The sequence below is a fragment of the Pogoniulus pusillus genome, chromosome 16, assembly GCF_015220805.1.
Source record: "Pogoniulus pusillus isolate bPogPus1 chromosome 16, bPogPus1.pri, whole genome shotgun sequence".
Classification (NCBI taxonomy): domain Eukaryota; kingdom Metazoa; phylum Chordata; class Aves; order Piciformes; family Lybiidae; genus Pogoniulus; species Pogoniulus pusillus.
This window is the reverse complement of record NC_087279.1, coordinates 10,985,435-11,012,430: the sequence shown is the minus strand read 5'-3', so window position 1 is coordinate 11,012,430 and position 26,996 is coordinate 10,985,435. Positions and strand designations below refer to the sequence as shown.

Genomic DNA, 26,996 nt, shown 5'->3' with positions numbered 1-26,996 from the left:
TTTGACCACATAACTCCTTGTCTCACCTCAGGGAAAAACACACCAGGCACAGGAAATGAGCTCATCCTCCAAAACATTTACAGTACAAGCCAGTCAGGGGCATTCTGTGCTTGTGTTCCTTACTCTGAGTTTTAGAAACAGATAGAAAGTGAAGTCTAACCCCTGCTGCCCTGGTAGATCTTCCTTTACTCCCAGTGCTGTGGTCACTGAGCTCAATGACGCAATGTTGATTTGGACACTCTCCCACCTGCTCACTGTTCCTCTGTTAACCAAAAATAGCTTCCTGCAGGCAAGTTCTGCTTTCTGGCTGCACACAAGGTGCTTTAGTTTACCTACAGCTATTCCAGCAAAAAAAGAGGAAAGAGAATATGTGGATTTTCAAACTGTGAGACATGAAGAAAAGGTCTCCTCCTGAAGTGTTATCACAGAATCAATCAGGTTGGAAGAGACCTCCAAGATCATCCAGTCCAACCGAGCACTCAGCCCTATCCAGTCAATTAGACCCTGGCACTAAGTGCCTCAGCCAGTCTTTTCTTGGACACCTGCAGGGACAGTGACTCCATCACTTCCCTGGGCAGCCCATTCCAAAGGCAAATCTGTTGTACCAGAAGGGAACAGGCATATCACAAGCTCTGCTTTCAGCACGTGCCTAGCAGTTCCTCAGTGCACCGACACAGGCAAGCTCACAGTGGGCAGGCCTTCTGGGAGGTCCACAGAGCACACTCTTGCTCCCTCCACCTACTCCTGAGTGAGGTGGAGACAGCTCCCTGCCTTCCTCTGAATCAGCAGAACAGATGAAACACAGCTTTGCTCTTTCTGTTGATGGCGGGACGCCAGGACAGGAGGACAGCAAGAGCAGCAAAGATGAGGTGGATGAGAACAGGCTGTGTTCTGCATCCTGTGCCAGGCCAGGAACACTCAAATCCCCCATCTTATTCCTCCAGCTTGTCTCTGCTTCACCCTAAACCCTTGTTTCTGCACTACTCACCTTGACCTCCCCCTGTCACCTGAGGAGTTCTGCAGCACAGCAGAGTTCTCCACTTTGGAGAACTCTATACACAAGGATCACAGCCCAGCTGGCTGTTACTCTCCCTGATCTCCCCCACTGGCCAACTCCTGATCCTGTGCCAGCCCTAAAGAGACACAACCACAAGCAGGCGTTACCCCTCCGAGTCCCGGTCGTATCGGAGTCGCTTCCTCTCTGGTGAATCCATCTGCTGGAATTTCTCTCTCCGGTCATTTCCTTTGTCTTTGTATCTCCCCTTCATAACAGAAAAACGAAATGGATGTGGCAGATACAAAGTAACCAACGTTCCACAGGAGACTGCTCTGCAGCCAGGTCCTGTTTCATCCTGAGCTGGACGGAAATCCATCCTGGGGACGCGCAACCCACTGATTCTGCCTGACAGCACCTGCCTGACCCACAACTGCCTTTTCAGCCTCTCAGTTGAAAGGAGCAGAAGCAGCTCTGCTACTTTCTAAATAACAGATAGTTCCAGCTCTCTCACTACTGGCCAGGCAGCACCAGCCCATACAATGCATCAGTTTTAGATGGAACTCTGGATTCCAGAGCACAACTCTGGTTTGCAGGGCAACTGAACCCTCAGACCCTTCTGGGAGGAGGAAGACCTACCTCACGCTCTCTCTTCTCCAAATATGCCAGCTCCTGCTCAGATCGTTTGATCTTCATATGTATCTCCAGGTTTTGCTGGAAGCAGGAGAACAGAAGCCAGTGTCAGCAGAGGATACAAGCTGTCAGGGTCATCTGCTCCACCCATAAGGAGCACAGGTAAAGGACTTTGCTCTTCCGCTCACTAGATCAGGTGTAGCAGCTTCCCTTGCAGCTCAGACTACCTACTCCCCACAGAGGCCAGGAGCCTGCCTTTCCCCCTCACAGGAAAAGAAGGCAATCAGACCTGCTTCAACCTGCACACAGTCTGGCCCTCCAAAAAGCAAGAGCTCAAAGGCAGCACAGAACACGGGGAGGTGTGTGGTAAGTTCTCACTGCTGTCACACTGCAGTGTGCCAGCAACGCACTCTCCCCAAGCCTGAGCTGTCTTGCTACAGCTTAAAAAGTCACACCTTGGCTTTACAGCACTGCTGTGGCAGGAAGTAGCAGCTCACACAATACTTTGAACACCACTTTGATGGGAACTTTGCCTGCTGCTGTGTCAAACTCAGCTCTTCTCATCCAAGCATCCTGTTATTCCCTGTAGATTAGAGAGCTGTGGAGCCAAAGGCAGCCTGCAGAACAGAGCAACACCCCAGCCACCAGCTCTCCATACCTTGTGCAGGTTGGAAAGCTGCTGGTGCTTGATGAGCACTTCCTTGTTGGGAAACTGCCTCCTGCACAGCAAGCAGGCCAGCTTGTTCCAGTCAGTCAGCTTGTCGTCGCTGGCCTTGGCCTTCCTTGGCTGTTCCTCACGTTGAGCTGGTGGGTGGGCAGGTTGTGGCAACCACTGTGCCTGTGGCTGCTGCTCCTCCTCTTCCTCCTCCTCCTCATTGTCGCTGTCTCCTCCATACTCTCCCAGGAGTCCTATCAGAGGGTTCACCACCTTGGGCTGAGGGAAGACGTGGAGAAGTGTGACTATTTGTAGCCATGGAGGGTTCAGCTTTCCCAACCAATCTCCCCACAACTTGAGTCTCCATTCCAACCCAAAAGCCAGAGAGCAGCATTCCAGGCAAGGAAGGGAAGGAAGCTGCATGGTCAGCATTTAATCACCACGAGGCAGAAGCCCTTCTGCTGCTGTACTCTGGTGCCAGGTTTTCCTAGTCTCACACAAAGCACAGGAAGCTGACCAAAGCAGCAGCTGTTTGACAGGAGGATGCTGTCAGTCTCTTTCTCTAGGGATGAAGATCAGTGAGGTTTGGCCCTCAGTCCAAAGGCAGCTGAAGTTTTCTGCCTGGGGACTGCTTGAGTGAGGAGACTCTGCTTAGATGGCAGCACTAAATTCCCCCATGTGAGAAGCCCAGAAACAAGCTCAGGGTCATAAAACAAACTGCCTTTGCCACTCCACCTCCAATGCCCCTGAGTCTGGCAGGAGAAGCTGGCATCTCTCACTCAAGGTCATGGGCAGGCTTTGGTGAGTCTCTCTAGCCTTTTCCCCAGGCTCAAACAAGCCAAACTTCAAACCTGTGGAGACACTCACCGGGGCTGTACTCTCATCCTTTTTCACAGAGGGAGGTAATGGTTTTTTAAAGATACCTTCTGCAGAGAACTTCTCCTCTCCAGTCTCATTCTGGAACAGTCAAGATGAGGTGTTAAAGACCACCACAGCATGGACTCATTGCACACAACAGCTAAGCATCCATTTAAGGCCTCCAAGGAAACCAGACAGCTAGCAGAAGTGAGGTGGTGCTTTTTGGTGGGAGACATTCCCATTTTGAAGAATCCATAGTTCTACTGGAGGTGTGCCCTTGGTTTCAGGGACAGCTGCAGCAGTTCCCTACACTGACCCAGCCTGCCCTACTCTCACTCTGCTTGACTGATGCTGACAGGGGCCCCAGCTGTGCCTCAGACCAGCAAGGAAGCTGGAGCAAGATCAGGTCACATTTGTACATCTCTGTGTGCATACTAAAGGACTTGGAGACCAGGAGCAAAGCCATCTCCACAGCTAGCCAGCATAGCAGCAGAGAAAACCGCCACTCCAGGAAGAGTTACAGTCCTGCTTGCCTGTGTGGTGGTGTTTTCAGGATCTTCCTTCTGCTGCACAGAGAAGACCAGAAGCTGCAGTCACCCAGCATTGCAATAGGATGAGCCTCTGATGCTCATTGTGTGCACTCTGTGGCACATAGAGTAGGCCAGGGTGAAGCTTCACACCTACATGCTGTACAGAGAACTGCTCTGAAGCCTTGGCCATGCTCCAGTCTAGCAGCTGATTAGCTACTCACACTGAACTGAAGAAGACAAGTGCTAGGCAACACCTTACCAGGCCTGCACTCTCATCCTTTTTCACAGAGGGAGGCAATGGCTTTTTGAAGACATCTTCTACAAAGCATCTTTCCTCTCCAGGCTCATTCTGAAAAACCCAAGATCTAGCATTAGGCCATCAGCAATACGGGGGTCAGGGAACACACAGAGCAGCCAGAAAGCCACCTCTGAGCATCCATGGAAAACAGGCAAGCATGAAAAATGATGTGAGGATTTCTGCTGAAGATGGTTTCACCCTCTAGTCAGAGAAGATCATATTTCTTCTAGGTCAGTGCTCTTGACAGCAGGCATCCTCACCACAACATAAGACTCCTTGGCTGGCTTGGTACCAGCCTCAGGGACAATTACAGCCCTTGGGTTCCATCTGCCCAGGACTGGCTGTGCCACAGACAGCATATCCAGACCAATGGGCAAGGCCGAAAACAAAGCTTCTGTGTTCATGATGAAAACACTCTACCACTCTCCTGGCATTCCTTAGGCTCAGTCAAGTATCACAGAAGTGGCCTGTGCTCAAAGAGCACGTTGGGCAGCTACTCCAAATGAGCTGCTCCCCGCACAGGGGAGGCTGTTTGCTCACTGGGAGCAGCACTGAAGAGCACTGCCCCAGGACTGAGACTCCAGGAGCAACACTACATGGTCTATCTGCATTTAATCTTGGTTTGCCTTTGCAGTCCACCCGCACCTCCTGCCTGTCCATGACGTTTGGCAGGGACAGGAACTGCAGGCAGGGGAGAGCCGAGTCTGTGTTCCCATCTGACTTGTATGTTTAACCAGCTCTGCTGCTTTTCTGTTGGTTCTGTTGTAGTAGCTGGGTGCCTTCAGCAGCGTGAGTGAAAGGCACCGTCTCAGTTACCCAGATGTTTCTGATTCCTTTACCACAACAAAGGGATGAGAAGCCTTGACTTAATGCCACCAGAGAAAAACGGCAGGGAAGTTCAGGAAACTCCCACCTGGCCAGACAACAACCGCATTCCTGGCTGCTGATGACTATGTATTTACTTCTTTTCCTTTCACTGTCCCTCCCTTTTTGAATGCTCTCTAAATCACTCTCTATTCTCTATGCTCTCTTACCTTCAGCCTCCTGGTCCTCGGATCTCTTATTGTTCTGACACCTAGAGGGATTTACCTTAGCAGAAGTACTCCTCCCTTTTTCCTTTCTGTCCCTGTTGTCCCTGCTGTGTGTTTCCTTCCTTTCACTTGTCCGTTCTTGGCTCCCATGCCGCCGCCTTCTGCTCTCCGTAGGCGAGGAGCAGGCTTCTCGGTCTATCGTGACTTCTCTCTGAGAAAGGCATTGTGACAGGCTTAGCCAAACCCCTGCAGTCTTTTTGCTGGCCTTATCATCCTGATCGGGCTTGGGAGACCAGCACGGTCAGAAGGGACTGCAGAGCCTCAGACAGCTGAGGAGAGAAGCTTCAGAACGGTGCTGGGGCAGAAGACAGTGTACCACAGCCAGGTCGTCAGAGCACCACTCTGCCTGCCCACAACACAGACTTCTCCACTATCACAAAAACATGATGATAGTCCTAGAGAACCTCTGCTGATGGCTCTTTTTTTGGCATCCTCGTGACTACTGCTGGCTGGGGAACAGAGCACAGATGAAAACAGCACTCTTCTGTCCATTTTTTACTACAGAGTCACACATCACATGTCTTCAGCAAAATCTAGCAAGGAAGTTCTACCCATAAGCCTACTCAGTGAAGACTAAAAACCCTCCGAAGGCAGGAGGAGTTTCAGAGGACAAATGCAGCTACAGTAACTGGTTTAACACACAGCTAATCGAACATGTATCCCTTTTACACAGGTCAGAGGACGGAGTGAGAGAAACAAAGCTGCCTCTGTACTGCCCATTATTGGCCTGTCTTCAGGATCTAGCTGTGAATTTCTCTGGAGAAGCGCAGTTAGTAAGAGCATCCTGTGTGTAAAGCTTCCTGCCCATGCACTCACCTGAGTCCTGGGGTCATAGTATGTACCAGCTATGGGATCGTAGTAATTCCCAGTTTCAGGATCATAAATGTATGTGGACACATCTGATGGTGCTGAACAGAGAGACAAGAGTTAACAGCATCATCTTCCAAAAGGCAGAGGCTGCCTTTTACAAAGACAAAAGTATGAGCAAATATTACACTGGTGAAAGGATCAAGAGTGGGAAAGAAGATTTTTTTCTCTCCTTGCAAGAAAATTATGAGCATCCTCCCATCACCTCACCCACATCTTCTTTTGTTTAAGCAAGTACGAAGGGAGATAGGTTTTCACAACCTTCTGGTTTAGGACTCTGCCAGAACTTCCACACCAAAGCACACTTACAGGGGCTGTGCTGAGATCACCAGACCACAACACTTGACCATACAAAGATATGAAATTCAGTAATTTCCCTAAGAATGGGGTAATGAGAACCAGGCTCTGCATCCACCCACCCCTGTGAACAAGGAAGATCTGTGCTCTTTCAAACAGTCTCCTGTTTAAAACGCTGACACTCCCCACATCCCTTCCGCCCGTGGGTACACGAAAAGCTCCTGACAAGAAAGAGGAGCAAACTGTTTCCACAGGAAAAGCCAAAGCCTCAAGGGTAGGCCCACGATGGGAGGGATGCTGCTCGTTTCCAAAACATTATTAGCCAGAGCTCAGTGATGCTACATGGAAGTTAGTAAAACAATCAGGAGTGTTCTCCCAGCTGCTGGCTCTGCTGCATAAAGTCTATTTTCTTCCATCTCATCTGGTAACTGCCAGGCTGATTTTATCCCATCAGTTTGACACAACAAGGAAAAGAAGGCAGCAACTTTCTTTTATCTGCCTGTAGTTTTGCACAGTAAGAGTAGAGAGAAACGCATCATCAGATAGGAAAATGTGACTAAACAAAGTTGGCAAAGGAACTCAGAAGTGGGTGTAGCAAACAAACCTACTCTTAGCCTTTAAAAATATTTCTGGGCTGATTCCTACATGTCAGTGCCCTTTTAAGGAAGAAAAGTCTCCACAGGAGGAGTGAGGCAGAGCTTCACTTACACTGGGCTCTGGTGCGTCTCTGTGATTCGCCACCCCTCCTGTCTCTCATGCCTCTTCTGCCCTAGAGTAAGTGAACAACACAAACAGATCAGAGACTCTTTGACAAACATTACATTGCTTCTCCTCCCTCTCACAGCCCCAGAGTTCAGGAAAAACAGCTCATTTAGCTATAAAGCACAAGCATCTTTTCATCTACAGAGCAATGGACAGTGTTGCAAGGCATGAGACCTCTGCAGCCTCTATGAATCTTTAAATGAGGTGCTCATAGCAACCTGTATCAGAGACTCCAGCCCATTCAGTATGGGAAGAGGGAAGAGCCCTGCAGTCTAGTAACAAGCACTTGAGAAGAGACATTCACTCTGGGAACTGAAATCAGTCATCAATTAAGTGACTGTAAAAGCATGGTACAGAGTAATCCAGCTCAGAACTCCCTCAAGCAGCATCTGCTCCCTGACTTGCATTTCTCTGCACATTATAAACACAGTGTAGGGGCGGCACAGCAGTGAGGAGCACACTTGAGCGTTATCATCCCATCTTCAAACATGCTGACCTTTCAGCAACCCAAAGGCAAAAAGTTAGGCCTGTAACCCCCATCACTCCCTGTCATTCTGGAGACCTGCAGGGAAGTGGTGCAGACCTACCTGGCCATAGTAGGAATTGTCACCATGCTCACCATAGTCATTCCTGTGGAGATGAAGGTTGCAGGTTAACAAGTCTGGCTTCTCAGTATACTCTAAATGATCAGCAGGACCAGTAAAGGCAGAAAGACCATCCCCAGTGGCCACGTGCTGGACTGCATTCACCCCATTAAACAGAGAGGCTGTGCAGATTGCTGTCTCCACCGGTGTTGTGACCATGTTTTCTGCTGTGTTCACACAGATGAATCTCTCCAACTGCACTTTAAAAAGCTGAACCTGTCAGTTCCCTCACCATGGGATTTGATGGCTGGACATCAAGAAGAGGCCATGCAAGACAGTGATTAATCCCATACTGCTCAAGCACTGAAGCCTCTTCTAGATGTCAAAGACATTAGGTTGCAGGGACATCTTTGCTAAGTCACGTGCCAACCTTTAAGCACCTAGTCTGACAACACAGCTCCAGCTTTGCAGCACAACACACAAAGAACAACCCATCTGCCTCATACCTTCTCCTCCCTGTAGCAAGGTTTACTTCCACTGTACGTCCATCAATGCAGATAGGGGGATCCAGGTTCTGCAGTATCTTCAGCAACCTCAAAGCCTCCTGTAAAAGGAAAGGAGAATTTCACATCTCTGAGAAGAAAACAAGCTCATTTCCCAAATCCAGTCTGCCTGAAGGGAAGGCTCTGTGCTTACATGATGACCACAGCAGGGACGGAGGATGCAACACTCTTGTCTAAGTATTACTGAAAGGTATTCAGGATGCAATGACTGGGATAAATGCACTGTTAGGTTCTCTGTATGTCCTATGTCTGTTTTCAGCAGCCAGCTAGGCACTGTATTCTCCTGTGGCTGCCAGACAATGAGGCACTGTGGCTGCTGCTACTCCAAAGAGTTTTGAAGAACATCCTCGGGACCTACGCCAGGGCACAACTATGGAATCTGGGAATCATCAGAAGCAGAAGATGTGAACCTTTCAGTGCAGAACTAAGACTCTTGCCTTCTGCAGGCAGAAACCACTGAATTCAAGTTTGCTACAAACACAAAAAGAAGTGTTCAAGTTTAGAGGGGCTACGCTGAGGGAAAAACCCCTCAGTCAGCATCACAGCTTGTGACAACAGAAGATCTTTGGCTCCTAAAGCCAGAGAACAGCAGATATTCTGTACCTATCCAGAAACACAGAAAAGAAGACTCCTTCCAGGGCAGCTGACTCACAAATACAGCTACTTCTTACATTGCACAGACTCGCAGAATTAACCAGGCTGGAAAAGACCTCTAAAATCATCGAGGCCAACCTATCACCTAACCATTGTAATTAACAAAACCATGGCACTATGTGCCTCATCCAGCCTTCCCTTAAACACCTCCAGGGATGGTGACTCCACCACCTCCCCGGGTAGCCTGTTACAATGGGCAATCACGCTACGTGAAGAACTTCTTCCTAACATCCAGCCTAAACCTGCCGTGGTTTCTCTGCTTCTACAGACACCAACAGGGGGAGCATGTGAAAGCAAGAAACCACTTACAGCATGCGAATCCAGCTCAATGAAGCCATAGGTCTGCCCCATCCGCCCAGCCTTGTTCTTCATGATGCGCACGCTGGATGTGGAGAGCCGCACGTAGGGGGCCAGGAGCCCCACGATCACTTCTGGTGGGGTGAATCGAGTGATGCGCTTCAGTATAATGGCTGTGAGCACAAGGAGGGAGGTGGCCAGGAAAGAAAAAGTAGTTAAAAAAAAGGTAATTCAGATCTAAGTTTATTGTGACAGTGCAGGAGAAAGCAAACCCGCTCAAACCAACACTGTGGCTTCTTGCTGTTGCATTTTGCCTCTCTTCTTTGCAAGATCTTTAGAGCATCCCCTCCAATTGCTACACTTCCCTTCCCAGAAAGACAGCAGAAAGTAGGCCCTTCTCAGAGGACCTGAAGCCAGAACAGCTTCCATCCAAGACACTTCTGCTGCTCTGCTAAATTAACTATATCAGCCTGAAGCCAGTTTGCCCTGAATTAATTTTCTTAAGGGTCACTCAGCAGCACCTTTGAGGCTGGGCAGCCCACCACTACTTGATGCCAGGATCTACACAATGTAGAAACAGCTTCCCAGAGCTTTAGTCAGATGCTGCCCTTTCGGCAGATGGCCTCATACACTGCAAGCAAGAGGAATTAAAACCCAGGCCCTGTGTCACTCACTTCTGCTTCCTCCACCATCCTGTGGTGTGGCTTCCTCAGCTTCTCTCTGAGAAGGCAGTTCCTGGTGCTGGTCCATGTCTCTTCCCATGTCCCTTCTCTTCTCCTGAGAGGGCCGTCGCTCTCTCCCTTCATCTCTCTTCCTCGGCTCTTGTTCCTGAGGTTGACACTCCTGCTGTGGAGCAGGAACTGAGGGCTGGAGAGGCTGCTTTGGAGATTCTGGTTGTCCTGATAAGTCTTGCTCAGGTTTTTCAAGCTTTGTATCTGCTATTAGAGAGGAGAAATAGACTGCTTCCACGTACAGTGCTTCGGCATGTATTTTCCTTCTCCTGTTTTCTGGCCAGTGCAGCAGCAGCCCTTATAAAAGGGTAACCTGCTCTGCCCTTTTCATATCCCGTATCTTAACTCTCTGCAGACACAAGGTTTATAAAGGACAAGCTACAGAGTGCTCATCCTTCCACTGCCTTGTGTCATGTTGGGTCCTTTACCTAACCTTTGTCAGTGACAGGAAGCATCCTAATATAATCACTGATTTTATCAGATGAAGCAGATAGTGGAAACATCCTGCCCCCAACCTACCTATGCAAGATAAATTCCATCAAGTTCCTGTGCTTTAAGGCCTCTGAAGCATCTAACTTCACTTCAAAAGAAATCCCTACCTGAGCTTATAAAGCTGTTGGAAAAGAGACGCCAAAGCTGTAGGACTGCAAAGTCAAACACTGCCAGCCCTGCACCTGCTGCTAAAGCCTCCTCCCACGAAGAGAAAGAAATGAGAGTGTAAGACTTGGCACAGCGAAGCTTCACTCTTTAACATCCCCCAGAGCACCTCCCTGCTCTCGTTCTGTTGGGGCAGCAGGCAGCACAGCAGAAGACACAACCATTTTCCACATAAACCTTGGGAAAGCTGCACATTGACTCCCTCGGCTGCCAGCACAGCTCATGTTGGACAGGTCTGTACTAATTTGTCTGCAGCCTGCAGTGTGCAGAGTTTTGGCTACACTTCATGAGCAGAACCTCATGTAAACTCTGTACATGAAACCAGCCTGCACACGCAGCTGTGAAAGCTGTCCATGCAAAGCACACAACCCCAGAGATGAGAGCAGTTGCCTTACTGAATTCTTGCTCAGCTGACATGTCCTCACCCTCAGAACCACCTCTGGACTCTGGGCCAGCTCTGTTCCCTGTAAGAGAGGTGTATTAAAGTCCATTTCAAGTCCATCAGCCACAAAGCACGCAAGAACTCACGCAAAGCTGCAGTAACCTCTGTGTATGCCTAGAGCTGTGCTGTTTCACCCAGCAACTAAAGGTCAGTCATACAGTGGTTATCTTATTGCCCATGTTCCCATAATCAACAGAAGCAGGTCAGTGAGAAGCATGCACCACAGTCTGTCTTCACAGCAGCTCATAGGCTCTGTTTAATTTGCTCCTCAGTAGTTTATGATAGCCCACAGCTGTGTTGGGTCAGCTATGAGAATATTGCCTTCAGAACATTGATGGAAGGGCCACAATGCAAGGAAAGCACAACCATGGGGATAGTGCTTCAGTAAATAATGAGTTCTGCATCAGCAGCTACTTTAATGCCCTTCTGCCTGGGGTATGAGGGTAAGATGCAAACTGTTAGATGCCTGTTCAAAGATACAGAGTCAAAGCTCATAGAGTGCCTGGAATACCTGCTCACCCCAAAGAACACAGTCCCTCAAGGGAGCATGTTTTGGCTGTTTTGCTCTCCCACCCCAGAAAGCAGAGGTGCTGGCGGGGGGAGGAGAAGCTCCTGGAGGAATGGAACTCCTTTCTATGCAAGGCGAGTTCAGCAATTCAAATCTTGGATTCACCTCTGATCTGACACCTTTAAAAGAAAAACACTTAAAACATACAGCTGCGTCTCCCTAGAAAACTGAGTGGAGAGGAAGCCACCTCACCTGTGGTCAACAGGACCAGCTCATAGTCCTGGAGGACACACAACCTGCCACTCCGTGGATGAAGGACAATGCCAGAGCAATAGGAAAGCTTTGTGCAGTAAGACAATTCTAAGCTAAGCCTCACAAGAACAGAGAACCTGGTGGCAGCACAACCATGTGTAATGTCTTTAGTATAGACAGGAAAAGGTGTAAATGAAGCAAAACTAATAATCCTCTAACACAGTGCTCAGCACGTCCACCAAGAGGAAGCCAGAAGAGAAACTTACTTGTCAGGGTAGATGAAACTTAACCAACCAAGCAGAAGGGACCGGATATACTCACCATCTCTTGGGAGCTTGCAATAGGAGCAGGAAGATCTGTAGCCCACAGTACACACCTTACACTGCAATGGAAGATGGACAGCATGAGGAAGTCATGTTTTGGAGGCTCTGGGTACAACCTACTCCAGAAGGCCAGACTCTGCAGTGCTTTCAGGAATTAACAGCCATGGAAAAGTTACAGTGAGACCTTGAGGCAGGATAGGTAATGGCAGCAGGAGCCTTGGCTGGAATGGAAGGGAAATGACGACATGGCTGGAAACTGGGATTGCCTTGGAAAGAGGATTTTCTGTCAACTTCCCAGTGTGGATTTGTTCACATTCTAGAGATGCCTGACTAGTCCTAAACGCTCCATGATGGGCCCCACACTACTAGCTACCCTGCCATTTCAAAGGATCCAGAGGTACCTCTGTATTCTCTAATCTCAACTCACTCCTAGAGCAGTGAGAAAGTCCTTATTCAAGCTAAAGTGCAGATTCTGATGCTATTTTCTGCACAGGAAGAGTCAATGAAGATGTCTCTGCCAATCAAGAGGTAGAGCTATACAGGCTCAGATGGCTACCCCACCCACAGCCACTGTGGAAAGAGCCAAGTGCCCCATCCTCACAGCTCCCTCCAAACACAGCATTTCTAACTTCCTCTTCAAAGTCTTTGCAAATTGTTTCTCTTCCATACTACTGCCTTTCTCTCTAACTGAAGCCCTGCAAATGCTCTGGGGCACAAGGAAGCTCTTGCGCACAGCAAGAGAGGGACACACACTCCAGCTGCTTCTCATTGCACTGAGTACTGCTGTGAAACCACTACCTGAAGCTCCTGTTTCTACTTATCCCTGGAGAACCACAAGCACAGATAGATGAGTTGCCAAGCAATGCTCAGGTAGCCGGGAGGAGGACTTTGTAGTCCAGTGTGATCCAGTGGTCAAGGTGGGAGTCTAACCAGCACTGATGCCTTCCTGCCCTGCTGCTGTCTCAGTCTGCAGTCAGTGGGGAGGCAGGGAGCAGCCCGTTGCCCCAGCACTCCTCTCCAGCCTATCACAGCCAGAAGTGTCTGTGCTGGACACAGGAAGTGCATGGGACCAAAAATGACCCTTGGGCAAGCATGCCTCTCCAGAAATGGACCAGCTGCAGTCTGCTCTACCTGCTGGCTGCACTTGGACTTGTTCGCACACTCTCTTCCCTCCTGCACTTACTACACTCAAAGCTAGACCTCAGGCTCCTGCATGGGACAGAGGGGAGGTTTGCAGTGTTTGGCTGGTAACGGCTCTAGGCAGAGAAGACAGTTTCACCTGTGAACCACAGCGAAAGCCTGATCTGTTCCAGGTGGCAGACTTGCTGTCTCATTTTGGCTTTTAAAGAGAAAGGATCCACAGGCTATTCTTCCCATATGTTAGAAGGGAACTGCTGCATAGGGATGGAACTGCTGTGTGCACAAACCACTGGCTACCTGTGCCAGAGCACTCACGGGTGATACTAGAAAATAAGGCAGGGAGAAGCACGGAAGTTTAGAAGAGGCAAGAGCTTCAAGACAGGAGGGTATCTTCAGCCACTGAGCAAATAGCTAAGGCTCCCCTCTGGTGCCACTGCCAGGAGAACCAGCAGGGGAAGCACAACACAGCTCTCTGCTCGCATACTTACGCGTTTGCAGCGCCAGAACTCTGGGCACGGAGTGTACTCAAGGGTCACTTCTTTGCCACCGATGGTAAGAGTTCCCTGTTGAGACAAGGGGGGAAGTGACGAACGTGCCCAGCACACACAGACTGCTCAGAGGCAAGGAAAGGGGTTAAAGCTCTGGCTCCCAAAGGTTTCACAAGTCAGGGTGAAAAGAGGGAGAAAGTTTCCTGCTTCAGTTAGTTGGAGCTTCGCCGTGGAAGCAAAAGGGAAGCTGCCTGTGTCCTGCTCTAGCTTCAGGCTACAAAGCTGAGTTAGGTCCAGAGGAACTGGGCAGAAGAGGCTTTGCCACCTCCCAGCAAGAGCAGAAACAGAGTAACCAAAGCATGAGGGAATCTGCTTTAACCTGCTTCTGTCCACATGCTGGAAAGGGGCAGCTGGACAGCCTCCTTCACACCAGCCACCACCAGGCTGGCCTCAAGGCAGTTACCTGAAGAGGAATACAAGGTAAAATGCCACCAAGGTAAGCAAATCTTCATGTCACTCATGAAACCCTGGCTTTTCTTCAGAGAAGTGTGCCACCACATGGCAAGGCCACTGGCTCCACAGCCAGCAGTGACTGCCCTGCAGCCAGTCCTTCGTGGGGCTGGCCTCAAGCACCTGTGTGGCAGCAGCAGAGGAGCTCCACTGCTTTTAGTTCCACGCACGATGCTTTGGAGAGAAGTCAGGAGCCCAGTATATCCACAAGCTATCCCAAAATGTTGATGATTTAAGGGTGAAATGAGCTCATAGGTACAAGTCCCCCAGCTCCTATTTGCAGCAGCCCTTAAAAGCAGTGAGTAGCCAGGACTCCTGGTGGCTCTCATCTGCCATAGACAACGCAACATGCCTGGGCCTCCAGAATGCAGGCTGAGCTGCAAATGCCATCAGACATCTCCTGTCACTGCAAGCACTGCCAGACCACACACACTGATTTTCCCAACACCACAATATGAGACTCAGTGATGATTAATGAGACTCAGACCCAGGTCTTACAAGTCCTGGGAGAGCATCTGCTCTTCTGGTCCCTTTCTAGATGGTACGAAGAGATGTCAGGGAGTTGTAAATGGCCCCAAGCTATTTCAGGGACCCCTGGTGAGCCAGAAGCTTCCCAGGTACTCTGACCCAGTAGCCTAAACACACAAGAGTCCCCAGAGCAAACCATGCACATGGCAAAATAAGTTCCCAGGGTTATTCAGATATTATTATATACCCACGCATAAACTGCTGTGCAGAATATGAGGGAGATGCTAGGGAATTTGTAAAGTAAGAGGGAAAAGTTCATAGGAGGGAAACAATCAGCAGCAGTACAACAATCCTTTAACCCCTACAAAAAAAAAAACCCACCAGAGAAAGCTGGAGACCAAAGGCACTGCTCTTTAAAGTTAGGTTCCACCACCTGTCCTCTCCACAGACTGCCTTTTATAGACCATAGGCATACTTTTCTACCAGGCTGTATCCACTGAACACTTTCTGCTGCTCAGCCATTCAAGCACTGCTCTCCAGCATGGATTTGTCTTTGTCTCACAGAGGGCTGAGCCCTTCCTAGTCCTTGCTGAGGGCTGGCACACGCACCCAGAGCATACTGCTGAAACCTCAGGCACATGGAATGTCCTTGGGGTCTATTCACAACCTGAGTACTGCCTGTTTTGCACACCTAGGAGGTTTGCACTCTCCTTAAGGCACGTAAGGAAACACAAGTGAAGTAGAGAAGTAGAAATCCAGGCTGTCCCACTATGACTGTTGGTCCTTTGAAATGAAGGCTCCCTCTTCCAGGCAGGGTACCCACCATGTCATATCACACACCCAAGAGACAGGCAGTGCCAGGAGAGAGGGCCAGAAACACCTGCCTCAGGACCCCCTGAGCCCAGGTAGGGAGAGAAGGCAGGATGCACATCCTCATGAGCAGGGCTGCAGCCACTCCCTGAGCCCAGGAAAGTCCTCAGAAGCAGCAGCAACTCATCAGGCAGTGGTGAGTGGCAGCCCTGCCTATGGGCTTGGGAAACAAGGACAACTAGATTTGAGGACACTTCCTCTGGCAGGGCAATCCATCAGACAGCTCCATTCTTCTATCAGCCACTGAGGATAAAACCTGCCAGAAAGCCTTCAGATTATTTTTGGTTTCATGGAAAATGATTTTCAAGTGCATGTGGTGCTGGTCTCTACTGCAAATTCAGTTCTCAGAGACTGCAGAACGTGTCACTTGCATAATTACTCCCTAATTTCCTTAACACCCTGCTGATTGCCTGCTCACTTTTTCCACAAGCTCTCCCTTACTGATTTCTTCTTGATAAAGTAATTTTCGAGGTTGCAATTATCATTTAACACTCCAAAACGAGTCCTTCATTTAGGACACATATTGTCAGGATTCAGTGACTTTAAATTCCTCATTCCCTCATTTTGTGCATAGTTTCCATACCAAATATTTTCAGAACCTTTATTTCCTTTAGACCCTGCCACTGCTTATTCTTTTTCATATCTTTCTTCTTTCTTTTCTCTGAAAAGTGTTTCAGGTAACACTCTAGTTCTTCAGTTCATCACTTTCAGCTGAGCAGACCTTTGTGAAATCACAAAGATTTTCTCAGAATTGCAGGGAACAGTGCTAGGGGAAATAAAACACCCTAAGCTCACGGTATGCCACATGTACTGTTTGGTACCCAAACTGTAAGAATCTCTTCCATATTGAGGCATTTCATCCTGGACCTCTGTCAGTGACTCACCTGCACTATGCCTGTTGATGCTCCTTGTGGATTTCAACATCCTGTCCTTCTGAGCAGCTTGGCTTTTTCTTTCTAAATAAGTACCCTACAGAAATGTCTCTCTGGTCCAGCCCATCAGGAACCTCCTCCTCAAAACTAGCAGTAAACACAGAGTTGACTCACCAGTGAAGGGTTCAAAAGGCAGCAGAGCTCTGCAGTACTAGAACACCGAGCTCTCAGCGATGGAAACGGCCAGATTTCCACAGGCACAAGCAGACTCTGCTGTTCTTTCTGAACTGCCAAATTCATCCAAACAGAGCATCAGGACTTTGCTGCTGGGAGCAATGATTTACACTGCTGTTCAGTATCTTTCAAACACAGTTAGAGAATTTTTTCTGCTTTGAGGTCTGTTGGAGATGCAATACTGGATTCTAGTCTCAGTGACACAATCCAGTACAAGCCATTTCAGCTAAAGCTACTAAAACATCTGCATCTGGAACAAGAGCCTATGGGCTAGTATGTAAGTATTACTGTCAGCAGACTGTGATCAGCTGAGTAATCCCATCATGAAGTGGTCCTAGAGAGTGATGCCATGAAACCATACAGCCCGTCTGCAGAAAGCACCCACTGCAAGCAGCAATGTCTTAGAGAGCCTCACTGAGCAGGGATAGATCCCACAAGAACAGGTTACTTCAACAGAGGGAAAGAAAAAGGGAAAATCCTTTATCCATGATTATCCACAAGTGACTTTCATAAGCACTTTGGAGACTGCACATCAATTGGACACAAGGCATTGGCATAAAACCTCCAGTTTTGCTAGGGCAGTTTCCAAGCTCTTTGTCCCCAGAGGCAGTGAAATCAGAAGCATTAAAAAAGTATCAATAAAATCTAAATGGTAAAGCCTAAGAGCATGAAGACACCCAGGCTGCAGGGCTAGCACACAGGGTGTTCACTCAGCAGGTTGGTTTTAACCCATCTCTAGCTTAACCTCTTTGCATTCGTACCACTTTATCCAGAAAAGAGCTCACCTGCCTCGAGACTGCCCTGATAACTCCCATGGGCAGGAGAAGCTGTGCAGGGACATGGGCAGAGATGGCTCTGATCAGGCTTCCCTGGGAAGCAGTGCTGCGACTGACAGGGCCAGGAGACAGCCTGCTGCAGGTCAGGCATGGCACCAGTTACCCACCTCGGCTGCTTATCTGTCAATTAGCATTTCCAGTTGGCATGCTGGCATTTTTGATGCTTGTTGACAGCCTTCTAATGAGGATGACTGGGGGTTGAGGAGGGGCAGAACTTGCCAAAAAAGTATCTCTGTGCTCTCCACGACTGAGATGATAGAAGAATACAAATCATCGGTGTCAAAGTTTTCGCTAACTGTTTCTCTGAAAAAAAATCAGCACATCCAAGAGTGACCTAGAAAATCTGAATCGTGGAGAGCTTTCAGAGCACAGCACACTCCCTCACATCAAACCAGGCTTCTGCTTTCACTGAGTTTGGCCAAACATTAAAACCTTCTGTAAAATCTCACTTCAGAGCTTCTTACAATGAGCTGACAGCTCTCCAAGTATTCCACCCCATGGGTCATACTTCAGCAGCTACCACAGGGGCTGCCAAACCCCTGCCACAGAAATATGGCTGCAGCAACCAGCCCTGCTGAGGATGGCTGCGGAGGAAGGGTGCTCCAGATCTTCCAGTGGGATGGTGACCACATGCCATCATTCCTTGTCACATGAAAGGCTTAGGGGTACCTGACTCAGAGGAACAGCAATTGTTAGTCTGTGCTCTACAGATGATACATCTGGCGCGGTGCAGGTCATTTTTGGTCAGAATCAAGGCTCTACAGCCCAAAAGCCACAAGGATTAACAAGCCAGTTTCCTGTAGTGGCTACAACTACAAAACAGAAGCCAAAGCAGAGCAGGAGGTGCCTGCACCACAAGTGAACCGTATTCTGATCTCCTCCCTCAACTGGCTCGTGCACAAACCCAAACACCACTTCACCTAATTATTTCCTTACATTGTTCAGTTTGATTAAATGGAAAACGTCCGAGTCACAAACCAAAGTGTTCTGATATCTCTCTTGCTAGTAATGACCAAGAAAACTGACATAGTTGCATGTGCTAAAAAACAAACTGAAAATATCACCTACAAACCTATACAAAATTGCATACAAAGACTACAACGAAAGAATGCTTATGTGCAGCACAGCAAAGCAGGCACATTAAAACACCAGAACTGGCCTCCTTGATGTGATGTTAATTTAGCTTTCTTATGCAGATTTACTATAAGTAGGCTGGTCATTCAAAAATCGTTATGCATCCATCATTTTAAAAGTGATTTAAACTGATTAATGACTAGTGTTTGTTGCCTTGGGAATGCAGAGGGAGCCCACAGCCCCAGCAGCGCTCCTGGAACAGTGAGCTCTCACCATCCACAGGGTATCTTTCAGTCCTGGCCCCCAAATGCACTGGATGGCATGGCACAAGTTGGGTTATCCAAGTGTAACCACAAATCAGGCTGCTTTCAGCTTTCACTATGGATTATAAATGCAAATTTAACAACCCCAACCACAACACAGTGTAAATGACATTAACCACAGCCTATTTCACTGGCACGTTCTCATCCCTGTAGAGCAGCTGGAGGGAAGCTGGCAGGGAGAGCACAAGGTTCTCTTCATCCTCGAGTAAAGCAGGCAGACAGGGTCAAACACCAAAGGTCCCTCTAGTGCACACACAGCCAGCTGCTCCTGGACTCTAGCAGGCAGCAGCTTCCGGGGATGGAGAAGAGGGCCAACACCAAGACACCTGGGATCTGGCTGGCTGGATTTCAAAACAAGATCATCTCAGCCATAGAAACTGGCTTCTCATCCCCTTTCCTCCATATGCTGAAGTTTATATCTCTGAGCTCCTTGGCAGCTGCTGTACAAGGGACTTGACAGAGCAACAGGCAGTGCATCTGCCTACCTCTGACAAAAAGCAGATGAGAAAAGCTGTGAACCCAGAAAACACAATCCATCTGTAATTAAACATTTAGAAAGCAGAGTGTGACACAGAGATGAAGAAAGGAGAGCAACCCAGCCTGCTGCAGGGCACTGCGGCAAGCTGACATTTCCTACAGGAACAGCAACAAGCAGATTCCTAGCGTGGTGGGCCCGAGGCTCTCAGCCACCTTCTCCAGCTCCCTAATCATGCCCAGGTCTGGGGCTTCTTTCTATTGGCCTGGTCTATGTGCGTCCAGTAGCCAAAAATCAAACCAGAATATTCAAGACACAGAGGAAAAGGACAATCTGACAAATGGTGGTTCCCTGAGGAGTGGCTGCATCACCAAGCTGATCCAAACTACCTTGCTATGTATTATTAATATAGGTCTCTACCAAGATGAATCTTACTGAAATGTGTTAGCAGTCACCTGGAAAGGAGGATGTTTGTATCCTGGGTATCTGCGATGCTATGAGGCTGAGAAGCATGTGGCACCACTTTGAACTATTCAGCAGTAAGGCTTTTGCAGGTGCCAACCTGATAGCCAACCAGCATAGCATCCTCAGGGCTCATGGTCTTCAAGGTCAGAGGAGGCCTGAGACCAAGAGCCCAGAGATGCCATCAATCCCAAGTCTACAGACCATCACTTCAGGCACATCGCTGACAGGTATGTGAAATAAAATTGGTACTAACACAGAACTGAGGCCTTAGGAGGATAACTTGGAGACTCCTAAAGATGTAGTATCTAATTATAACAGATTAAGATGTCATGTAAGGATTACTGTACCTCCGATTGCACTCAGTGCCTCTTTTTCAAGCTCCTTTCATACAAACCCCATTACCTACTTGCACTGGGACCACCCACTGTGACACTTGAGCTGCCATTTGTACTTGCTCCCCTCAAGCCTCCCTTTCTGCCTGGTTACCCATGCCCATTTGTCCTTTAGCAGAAGGTGTCAGTCTGCATCCTTTAAGTATCTATTTCCACAGACACCCCAAAGAGCCTGCTAAGACACCTCCAGTTTCCTTCCTACGACTTCTGAATTCCCTGGACACCAGCCATACCCTTTTTAGGCAAGCCCCAGTATCTTTCTTCAGCTCATCTCCCCCTGCTGACATCCCCTCCGCAAATTTACACACAAATTACCTTTCAGGCAGTGCCAGCTCTCATTTTTGTGCTGAAATTTTGAACTCCAGTTCGCTTCCAAGTTAGGAGTCTCAAAGTGCTTATCTTTTAAACACAGCATTTGCCTCACTTGTCAGCACACTCAGTTCTTCCCTCAGAATGCCACCATAGCAGTCGGTACAGACAGGCTCCCAGTTACAGCTCCCAGAAGGACACCAGTGATGTGGCGCAGCATGAGAAAACACAGAGCCTGCCTAGAGCTGGCCATGGAGCATGTAAAGCCCTGAGTGGCAGGTGATAGGAATGGCTTCTGCCTTTTACCCTTTAAGGAGACATCAACACATCTGAAAGTTTCCTTTGATGCAGTGGAGCACAGTGGACCTTCTACCTGCCAGTTAAAGCACAAACATCTCCTTGTCCATCTCATTCTCACCTCCAGCTTCCCTCACCCCTCTGAAGAGGGCAAGGCCAGCATTATAGGATCACTGGACAAACGTGGACATATTTTAATGGAGACCTTCCCCATACAGTACAAAGGGATCAAAGAGAATTTCCAGAGTTTGGAGTGTGAGAGCCTGGGGGCATAAAAATACAGCTCCCAGAGGGACAAGTTCAGCACTCTGGTGTTCCTGGCTGCACTCCATACCACAGCTAAAGAGAAGTGTGGATGGTTAAGGATTTATTACAGGGTAAGTGAAGAAGGTCAGGTATATGACCTTCTTTAATGGTTAGACTTGATCTTAAAGGTCTTTCACAACATAAATGATTCTATGATTCTGTTTCCAACACTTGTTCCCATACCCACAACAGAATGAATCAAGTTGCACCAGGTTGCACCAGGGATGGTTTAGGTTGAACATTTGAAGAAAATTCTTCACTTAAGGGATTCTCAAACACTGGAATAGGCTCCCTAGGGAAGTGGTTGAATCTCCATCTCTGGAGATGTGTAGAAGATGCAGCCATGTGGTGCTGAGGGCCATGGGTTAGCACCAGAATTGGTAGATTGGACTTGACGGTCTTCAAGGTCTTTTCCAAGCAAAACGATGCAATGATTCTAGGTCGAATCCTCTATTTGGGTAAAAGAAAAAGTATACTTAAAACTGCCACAACTTCAGAGTATTTAAATATTGAGAATCATTATACATAGATGGCCCTAGGGAAGGCTCCACACGGCTCTGCCTCATCTGTATTCCTCTACAGATTCATCATGGTCTGCTGCCTGGACTCTGTTTGAACAGCAGCTGCTTCAAAGACTCTCTTTGTCTCCAACACAAGGATTTATCTTCTCCCTCCAAAATGCTGCTCCAGTGCCTGGGCATATCTTTCAATACTTTGTTGTATGTCCACCTTCTTCCTCAGTGATCACCTCATCCCACAATGCTCTTAAACAATACAAACATTAAGCCCATTAGTACAATGCACTAATCCACCCCGGGACCTTCCTGTTCATCTCCCCCAGGGGCACCTTACAATTAGCAATGGCCATAAGGAAGCTGGGAGAACAATGAGGAAAGGTCCAACCTGTAGATTTGAAGCACAATATCAAATCACTCACGAGCAAACTCAATGCAAAATTATGCTGGAAAGAAGTCAGGCTGGAAAGCTGTGCCTTAAAGGAGTAAATTCACTCCTAGATGACTCTGAATACTTGATTAAGCATTCAAAAACCTCACACCCAAACAAAACTGTGTCATTCTGCTGCAGCATACAACCATGGAATTACACCCCTACTTCAACACAGCTTGACCTGCATGGTGAACAGAGCAGATGTTTTGCACAGCAGCAACCAGAATCACAGAATGGTAAGGGTTGGAAGTGACCTCTGGGGATCATCTAGTCTGACCCCCACATTGAAACAGGGTCATCCAGAGCAGGCTACACAGGACTGTGAGCATGCAGATTTGGAATCTCTCCAGAGAAGGAGACTCCACAACCTCTCTGGGTAGCAATCTCACAGCCAAGAAGTTTCTCCTTATGTTTGCTAAGACCATGCCAAACCTAAATGGCAAAGAGAGCAGTTCAGAGGTTCCCTCACAGATGCCTCCAAACTAATTTCTGCACTTGGAGCCTTCTCTTGCAATGCTCTCTCCACAGCCAGCCTTGGGGCAAGTTCCCTGCAGGACAGCCTCTCTGCTGAAAGGAAAACATCAAAAAACTAAGAGAAGAGGGAGGAGCTCTGGATTAAAAGAGTGTTGTGTCCTTGGTAACGTCAGATTTCAGTATCTCCAGATTCCCATCTAATGGCAACAGTGGGGCCTGATACTGATCCCAAGAGGGAAAGAGCAAGAACCCTGCCAGTTGCCAGGGGAAACACACCAGCAATGCAACACTTACCTCTGCTGTCTCATTCCCATGTCATTGAGACTTTGATGTGTCCCATCCAAAAAGTAAATCCAGATTCTTTACAGGAACCCCTGGGCAGAACAAGGCAGCTGGCACATCTTCACAGTGGCACCTGACCTGATCTCTACATCTGAGCAGGCACTGCCTCCTACAGAGCTCTTCTTAGGAGCCAATTTGGGACACAGCTGCTTTAACCTCTTCCGTCACTATTTGCCCAAGAAACCTGGCACTGTGTGAGAGCAGCCACCTGAGCCCTTCAGGAGAAAGTGAGTTTCTCCTGCCAGCCTGGCAGGAGACATTAGTGGGTGTCATGGCTCCCGGTGGGACCCAGCAGCTCCTCTTTTACAGGGGCACTGAGGTTCAAGAGGTTCATCTGGACAACTGCACTGCAGAACATTCAGAGGTACATCCAGATCTCTCCTTCCAGGCCAGTTCCCAGAACTGGTGAAGGAAGGAACTAAGTACCTTGTCAAGGTGCAAGTGGTAGATGAAGTGACTCTTCTGTGCAAACACCCAAGCCCCGAGGCTCTGGCAGCTGACCTCAGCTCTTCAGGGGATTCTAACCAAAGAGGTGAGCATGCAGGAGAGCAGTTCCTGTGATAACCCTGGCAGCAAGGAAGGAAAAGAGCATGGCTCATCGTTGTGTCAGAAATGCCCCAGCTTGGCTGAATTCCTAAGGGGCTGGGAAGAGGAAATGGCACACAGAGACATCTCTTTGAACTGTTGGATAAGCAGCAGAGCAGCGGGTGGCTCAGGCACTGACACCTGAACCTCCTGTGTGACTCTGATACTCTTCAAATCACATGGATCAGTCATTTGCCTGTCACCGAGATGCATCTATTAAACATTCTGCTTCTCACTTCTTGCCTTTAATGATGGGCCCAATGCACACTAGAATAAAACCAGACCAGCACAGTTGCTGCCATGGGCAGAGAAGCAGGTAATGCTGGAGGGCAAACATTGATCTCACATGGACCAGACACACAGGAATGTCTTCTCAGAGGAAAAAGAAACCAAACCATCTCAGCTCTCTTCTCCAGTGGATACAACAGGACGGGAAGGGTCAATCAAGCTTTCAAAAACCTAGGTCTATATATAGTAAGATACCTTAGTCATCACATCATTAATGTACAGCTTTGCACCATGAGACAGCTTCTTAGTGAGACTTTTCAACCTGCTTTTATGTGTATGAAAATACATCTTGGAATACTGAGGCTTTAAAATTACTTTTTCTTAACTCTGCTCCTGAGATCCCTGATGGAAAAGTACATCAAATGCTTGCTTGGGCTTTTACTGCCATCCTGGCTCATATCTGGTACACGAAGCCCATTTGAATATTGCTAATTTCCTGCTAAGACTAGACTATACATCACAAAACCTAAGATTTCCCCTGCTGTCGATGAAAACAAGAGAGAACTACTTTCATCTTCTTGTTCTAAAGAAGACAAGTTTCAGAGATTTAAATACCAAAATCTCATGTTTACAGCTTTATAGCTTTGACCCTCATAACGAATGTAATTCATTACAAGACACATTTGATTTTAGACCCCTGCCCTTTGGGGAATCTATTTCTGGAAGCCATTTGTTCACCCCGTGGAAGACATAACTAACTGAACTTAGAGGTAGCCTGAAGTGAAGGAGATGCAGAAGGACATTCGGATGCAACATCGAGTAACTGTCAACGCACACACAGAGTGAAATAGCAGAGCAAATCAAGCCTTAAGGCTGAATGCTGCTTTACATCAGACATTTCACTGCAACAAGTCAACCACCCAGTGTACAGCTTCTGCTGCTGCAGAAGCCAAGGAAGAACTTTCCACCTTCCTCCTTGTAAAAAAAGACCTCAGAATTTTTCCACATTGCCTTCTTCCAGAAGCAATCATGGCCAAAGATTCAGCAAGCTGGTCACACGGCAGAGCTGAGGACCTCACAGTTGCTGTCCCATTCACACACACAGATCACCAGACAAGAAGAAATTCTCCCCTCTGAGACAAAAAAAGTTCAGGGGATGTTTTTGCCTTTCCTCAGAAGCACAGAGGGCTGCTATCTGCCAGCAATCTCGGACCTCTTCCACCTGCATGGCTGCAGAATGACAGCAATGCTCCTGATCTCCGATTCAGCAGCACACAGGGTTTCTTGTGATCTCTGTAGGTATTAAAGCTTTAATAAGAGTCCTGAAAGTGCCCTGTAGCTTGTAGGGGCCTGGGGTGGATTAATAACTGTGTGTCCTTCTGTGCTAAATATCTGTTTCATTGCTGCCTGGGATTGATGGATAATGACACAATAGCTCTCCCAGGTGTGCCAGCCTCTATTTTCCACTGTAATCATGTTTCATTTCTAGCCAAGAATATTAACAACCCAGTTACAGTCAGATAGCAACAGAAATTCACAAATAAAAGTTGCTGACTGCCATGGCTTTGATCTTGCATCTTCAAACTCGAAACATGTGAATTTCATCTTTTAGTTCTGCGAGTCTCACAACTTGAGCAGAAAATGGCAAAATCCAAGGTACTCTTTTTGAATCTACCCCAGTTCCAGGTAGCCCAACTTCTGTGATCTACACTGAAAAGGTCCAACAGAAACTCTACTGGGAAGAAAACAGACTAAAATCCACAGGTGAAGGGAATTCCACCTCTCTCTATCACAAGCATAGTTGTGCAAAAACCAGCAGAGCTTCTGCAGAAAAGTATGTAGGGTATCATCCTTCTAAGGGAAGAAAAGAGTGCTTCTGCCTTTCTCAGCCCCACGGAGTGTGCAATCTGATGCTTTTTTCAGCCTCTACATTCATCTTGTTACCTTCCTGTTCCAGCAATCCAGTGCACCAAGGAATGGAAAAGCAACTGCCACTGAGAGAGCATAAAAGCATGGAGAATTCTGACGCTACAGTGAACAAAAACAACTCATCAAGTGAAAATGGCAACAACATTCTGGTGTGCTCCCACTTATCAAAACAGTCCAGATGGAGTCTTAGCACTAGAATCTGGCTCATATGTTTGTGAAACATATCTGGTGTTCCCCTCAACGTTGCTGGGATTGGGAAGGACTGCTGCCTCGTTCACAACGACAGGGTTTGCGCAAAGCACGAAGGCATTTTTACTCAGGAAATTAAAGTTGTGCTGTGCTTACCCAAATGCCTTTATCCATGCAAACTGACCCTGTGCAGACATTTCTCTCTGACTGCCCCTGTGTCTCCTTCAAGTAACTTCAGTCATACCATCAGCACCATCCACTTCAAAGAGTACAGAGGGAATTTCTGATCGGGCATCTGTGGTTCTGTTAGTCACCAGTTTACTTAAAGGAGGACTTCAAAAGCATTAAAGCAAATTAGTGGCATAAGTCCTGCCAACTTTCATACAGGAGCTTGATCAAGGAAATTTGCATCTTAATCCAAAATCATTATCTGGCCATGTACACAACCTACCAATTGTGGCAACATGCTGTCTGTCCTACAGGTGATTTACTGTACCCCTTTGAAGGGCTTTGATGCTGCAGTGATGAACACCTTCCAAATGGTTACATGAGAACATATTTAAGAGTTTCTACAGATCTTCAGAGAAAGTTAACCAATCATGAATAAAAGATAAAATCCATTAGAGCAGCCAGCTCTTTGTTTTAAGGTCAAGTCACACCTATACATCACACCTCTGACTAAGATTTCCTCATTGTCACACAATTGTTCTTTTAGCATATTAGGAGAGGACCTGACAGCTACACAGGCAGAGTAGCATCTGTATCCTGCATCCAAGGACTACTTCAAACCCCTTTTAGCTGAAGGCAAAATATCACCTATAAACGAATTCAAAGAATGAGTGTGCCAGATGTCACTCACGCAAATGCTTCACATGTTGACAATGACTGAAAGGAAGCTATTTCTAGGGTGTTGCTCTGCCAACGACTGCTCTACAACATAACTTTGGTGCAGCGGAAGCAGCAGAGAGCTGACTTATCTGTGGTGCACATTGCACTTATTCATGAGAAGCTTCCAAGTACCCTCATTTTCACAACAGCCATGCTGGGCATGACCAAAGGTCCAACTGCCCAACAGTGGTGCCTCGCTCTGAGGCACCAGTGTGGGGAGTGTCTACCCCCAGCATCTCTGGATGCTGCAACAGCTGCATGTGGTCACCAACTGCAAGTACCGGTGTATCACATCATGTGATGGATCAGCCAGGGAGGACTGGAGGCTTACCTTGGCAATCACCCATGGATCAACTTA

The 26,996-nt window shown here is 47.9% G+C and overlaps 1 protein-coding gene across 2 annotated transcripts in view; it reads right to left on the bottom strand.

Annotated features, from left to right (window-relative positions):
• The window catches only part of RBM6 (RNA binding motif protein 6), a 59,168-nt gene that overhangs the window by 1,952 nt on the left and 30,220 nt on the right, over positions 1-26,996 (bottom strand). The window contains exons 7-21 of one of the 2 annotated variants that reach the window (XM_064156448.1): positions 13,625-13,699; positions 11,995-12,055; positions 10,867-10,935; positions 9,758-10,021; positions 9,096-9,256; positions 8,076-8,173; positions 7,573-7,615; positions 6,932-6,992; positions 5,876-5,967; positions 5,058-5,210; positions 3,930-4,019; positions 3,150-3,239; positions 2,286-2,561; positions 1,634-1,708; positions 1,165-1,262 (exon numbers count right to left, since the gene is read on the bottom strand). In XM_064156448.1, coding sequence (XP_064012518.1) covers positions 1,165-1,262; positions 1,634-1,708; positions 2,286-2,561; positions 3,150-3,239; positions 3,930-4,019; positions 5,058-5,210; positions 5,876-5,967; positions 6,932-6,992; positions 7,573-7,615; positions 8,076-8,173; positions 9,096-9,256; positions 9,758-10,021; positions 10,867-10,935; positions 11,995-12,055; positions 13,625-13,699 — 1,706 coding nt within the window. The remainder of the gene's footprint in view (positions 1-1,164; positions 1,263-1,633; positions 1,709-2,285; positions 2,562-3,149; positions 3,240-3,929; positions 4,020-5,057; positions 5,211-5,875; positions 5,968-6,931; positions 6,993-7,572; positions 7,616-8,075; positions 8,174-9,095; positions 9,257-9,757; positions 10,022-10,866; positions 10,936-11,994; positions 12,056-13,624; positions 13,700-26,996) is intronic. The other variant, XM_064156449.1, reaches the window with a different exon arrangement.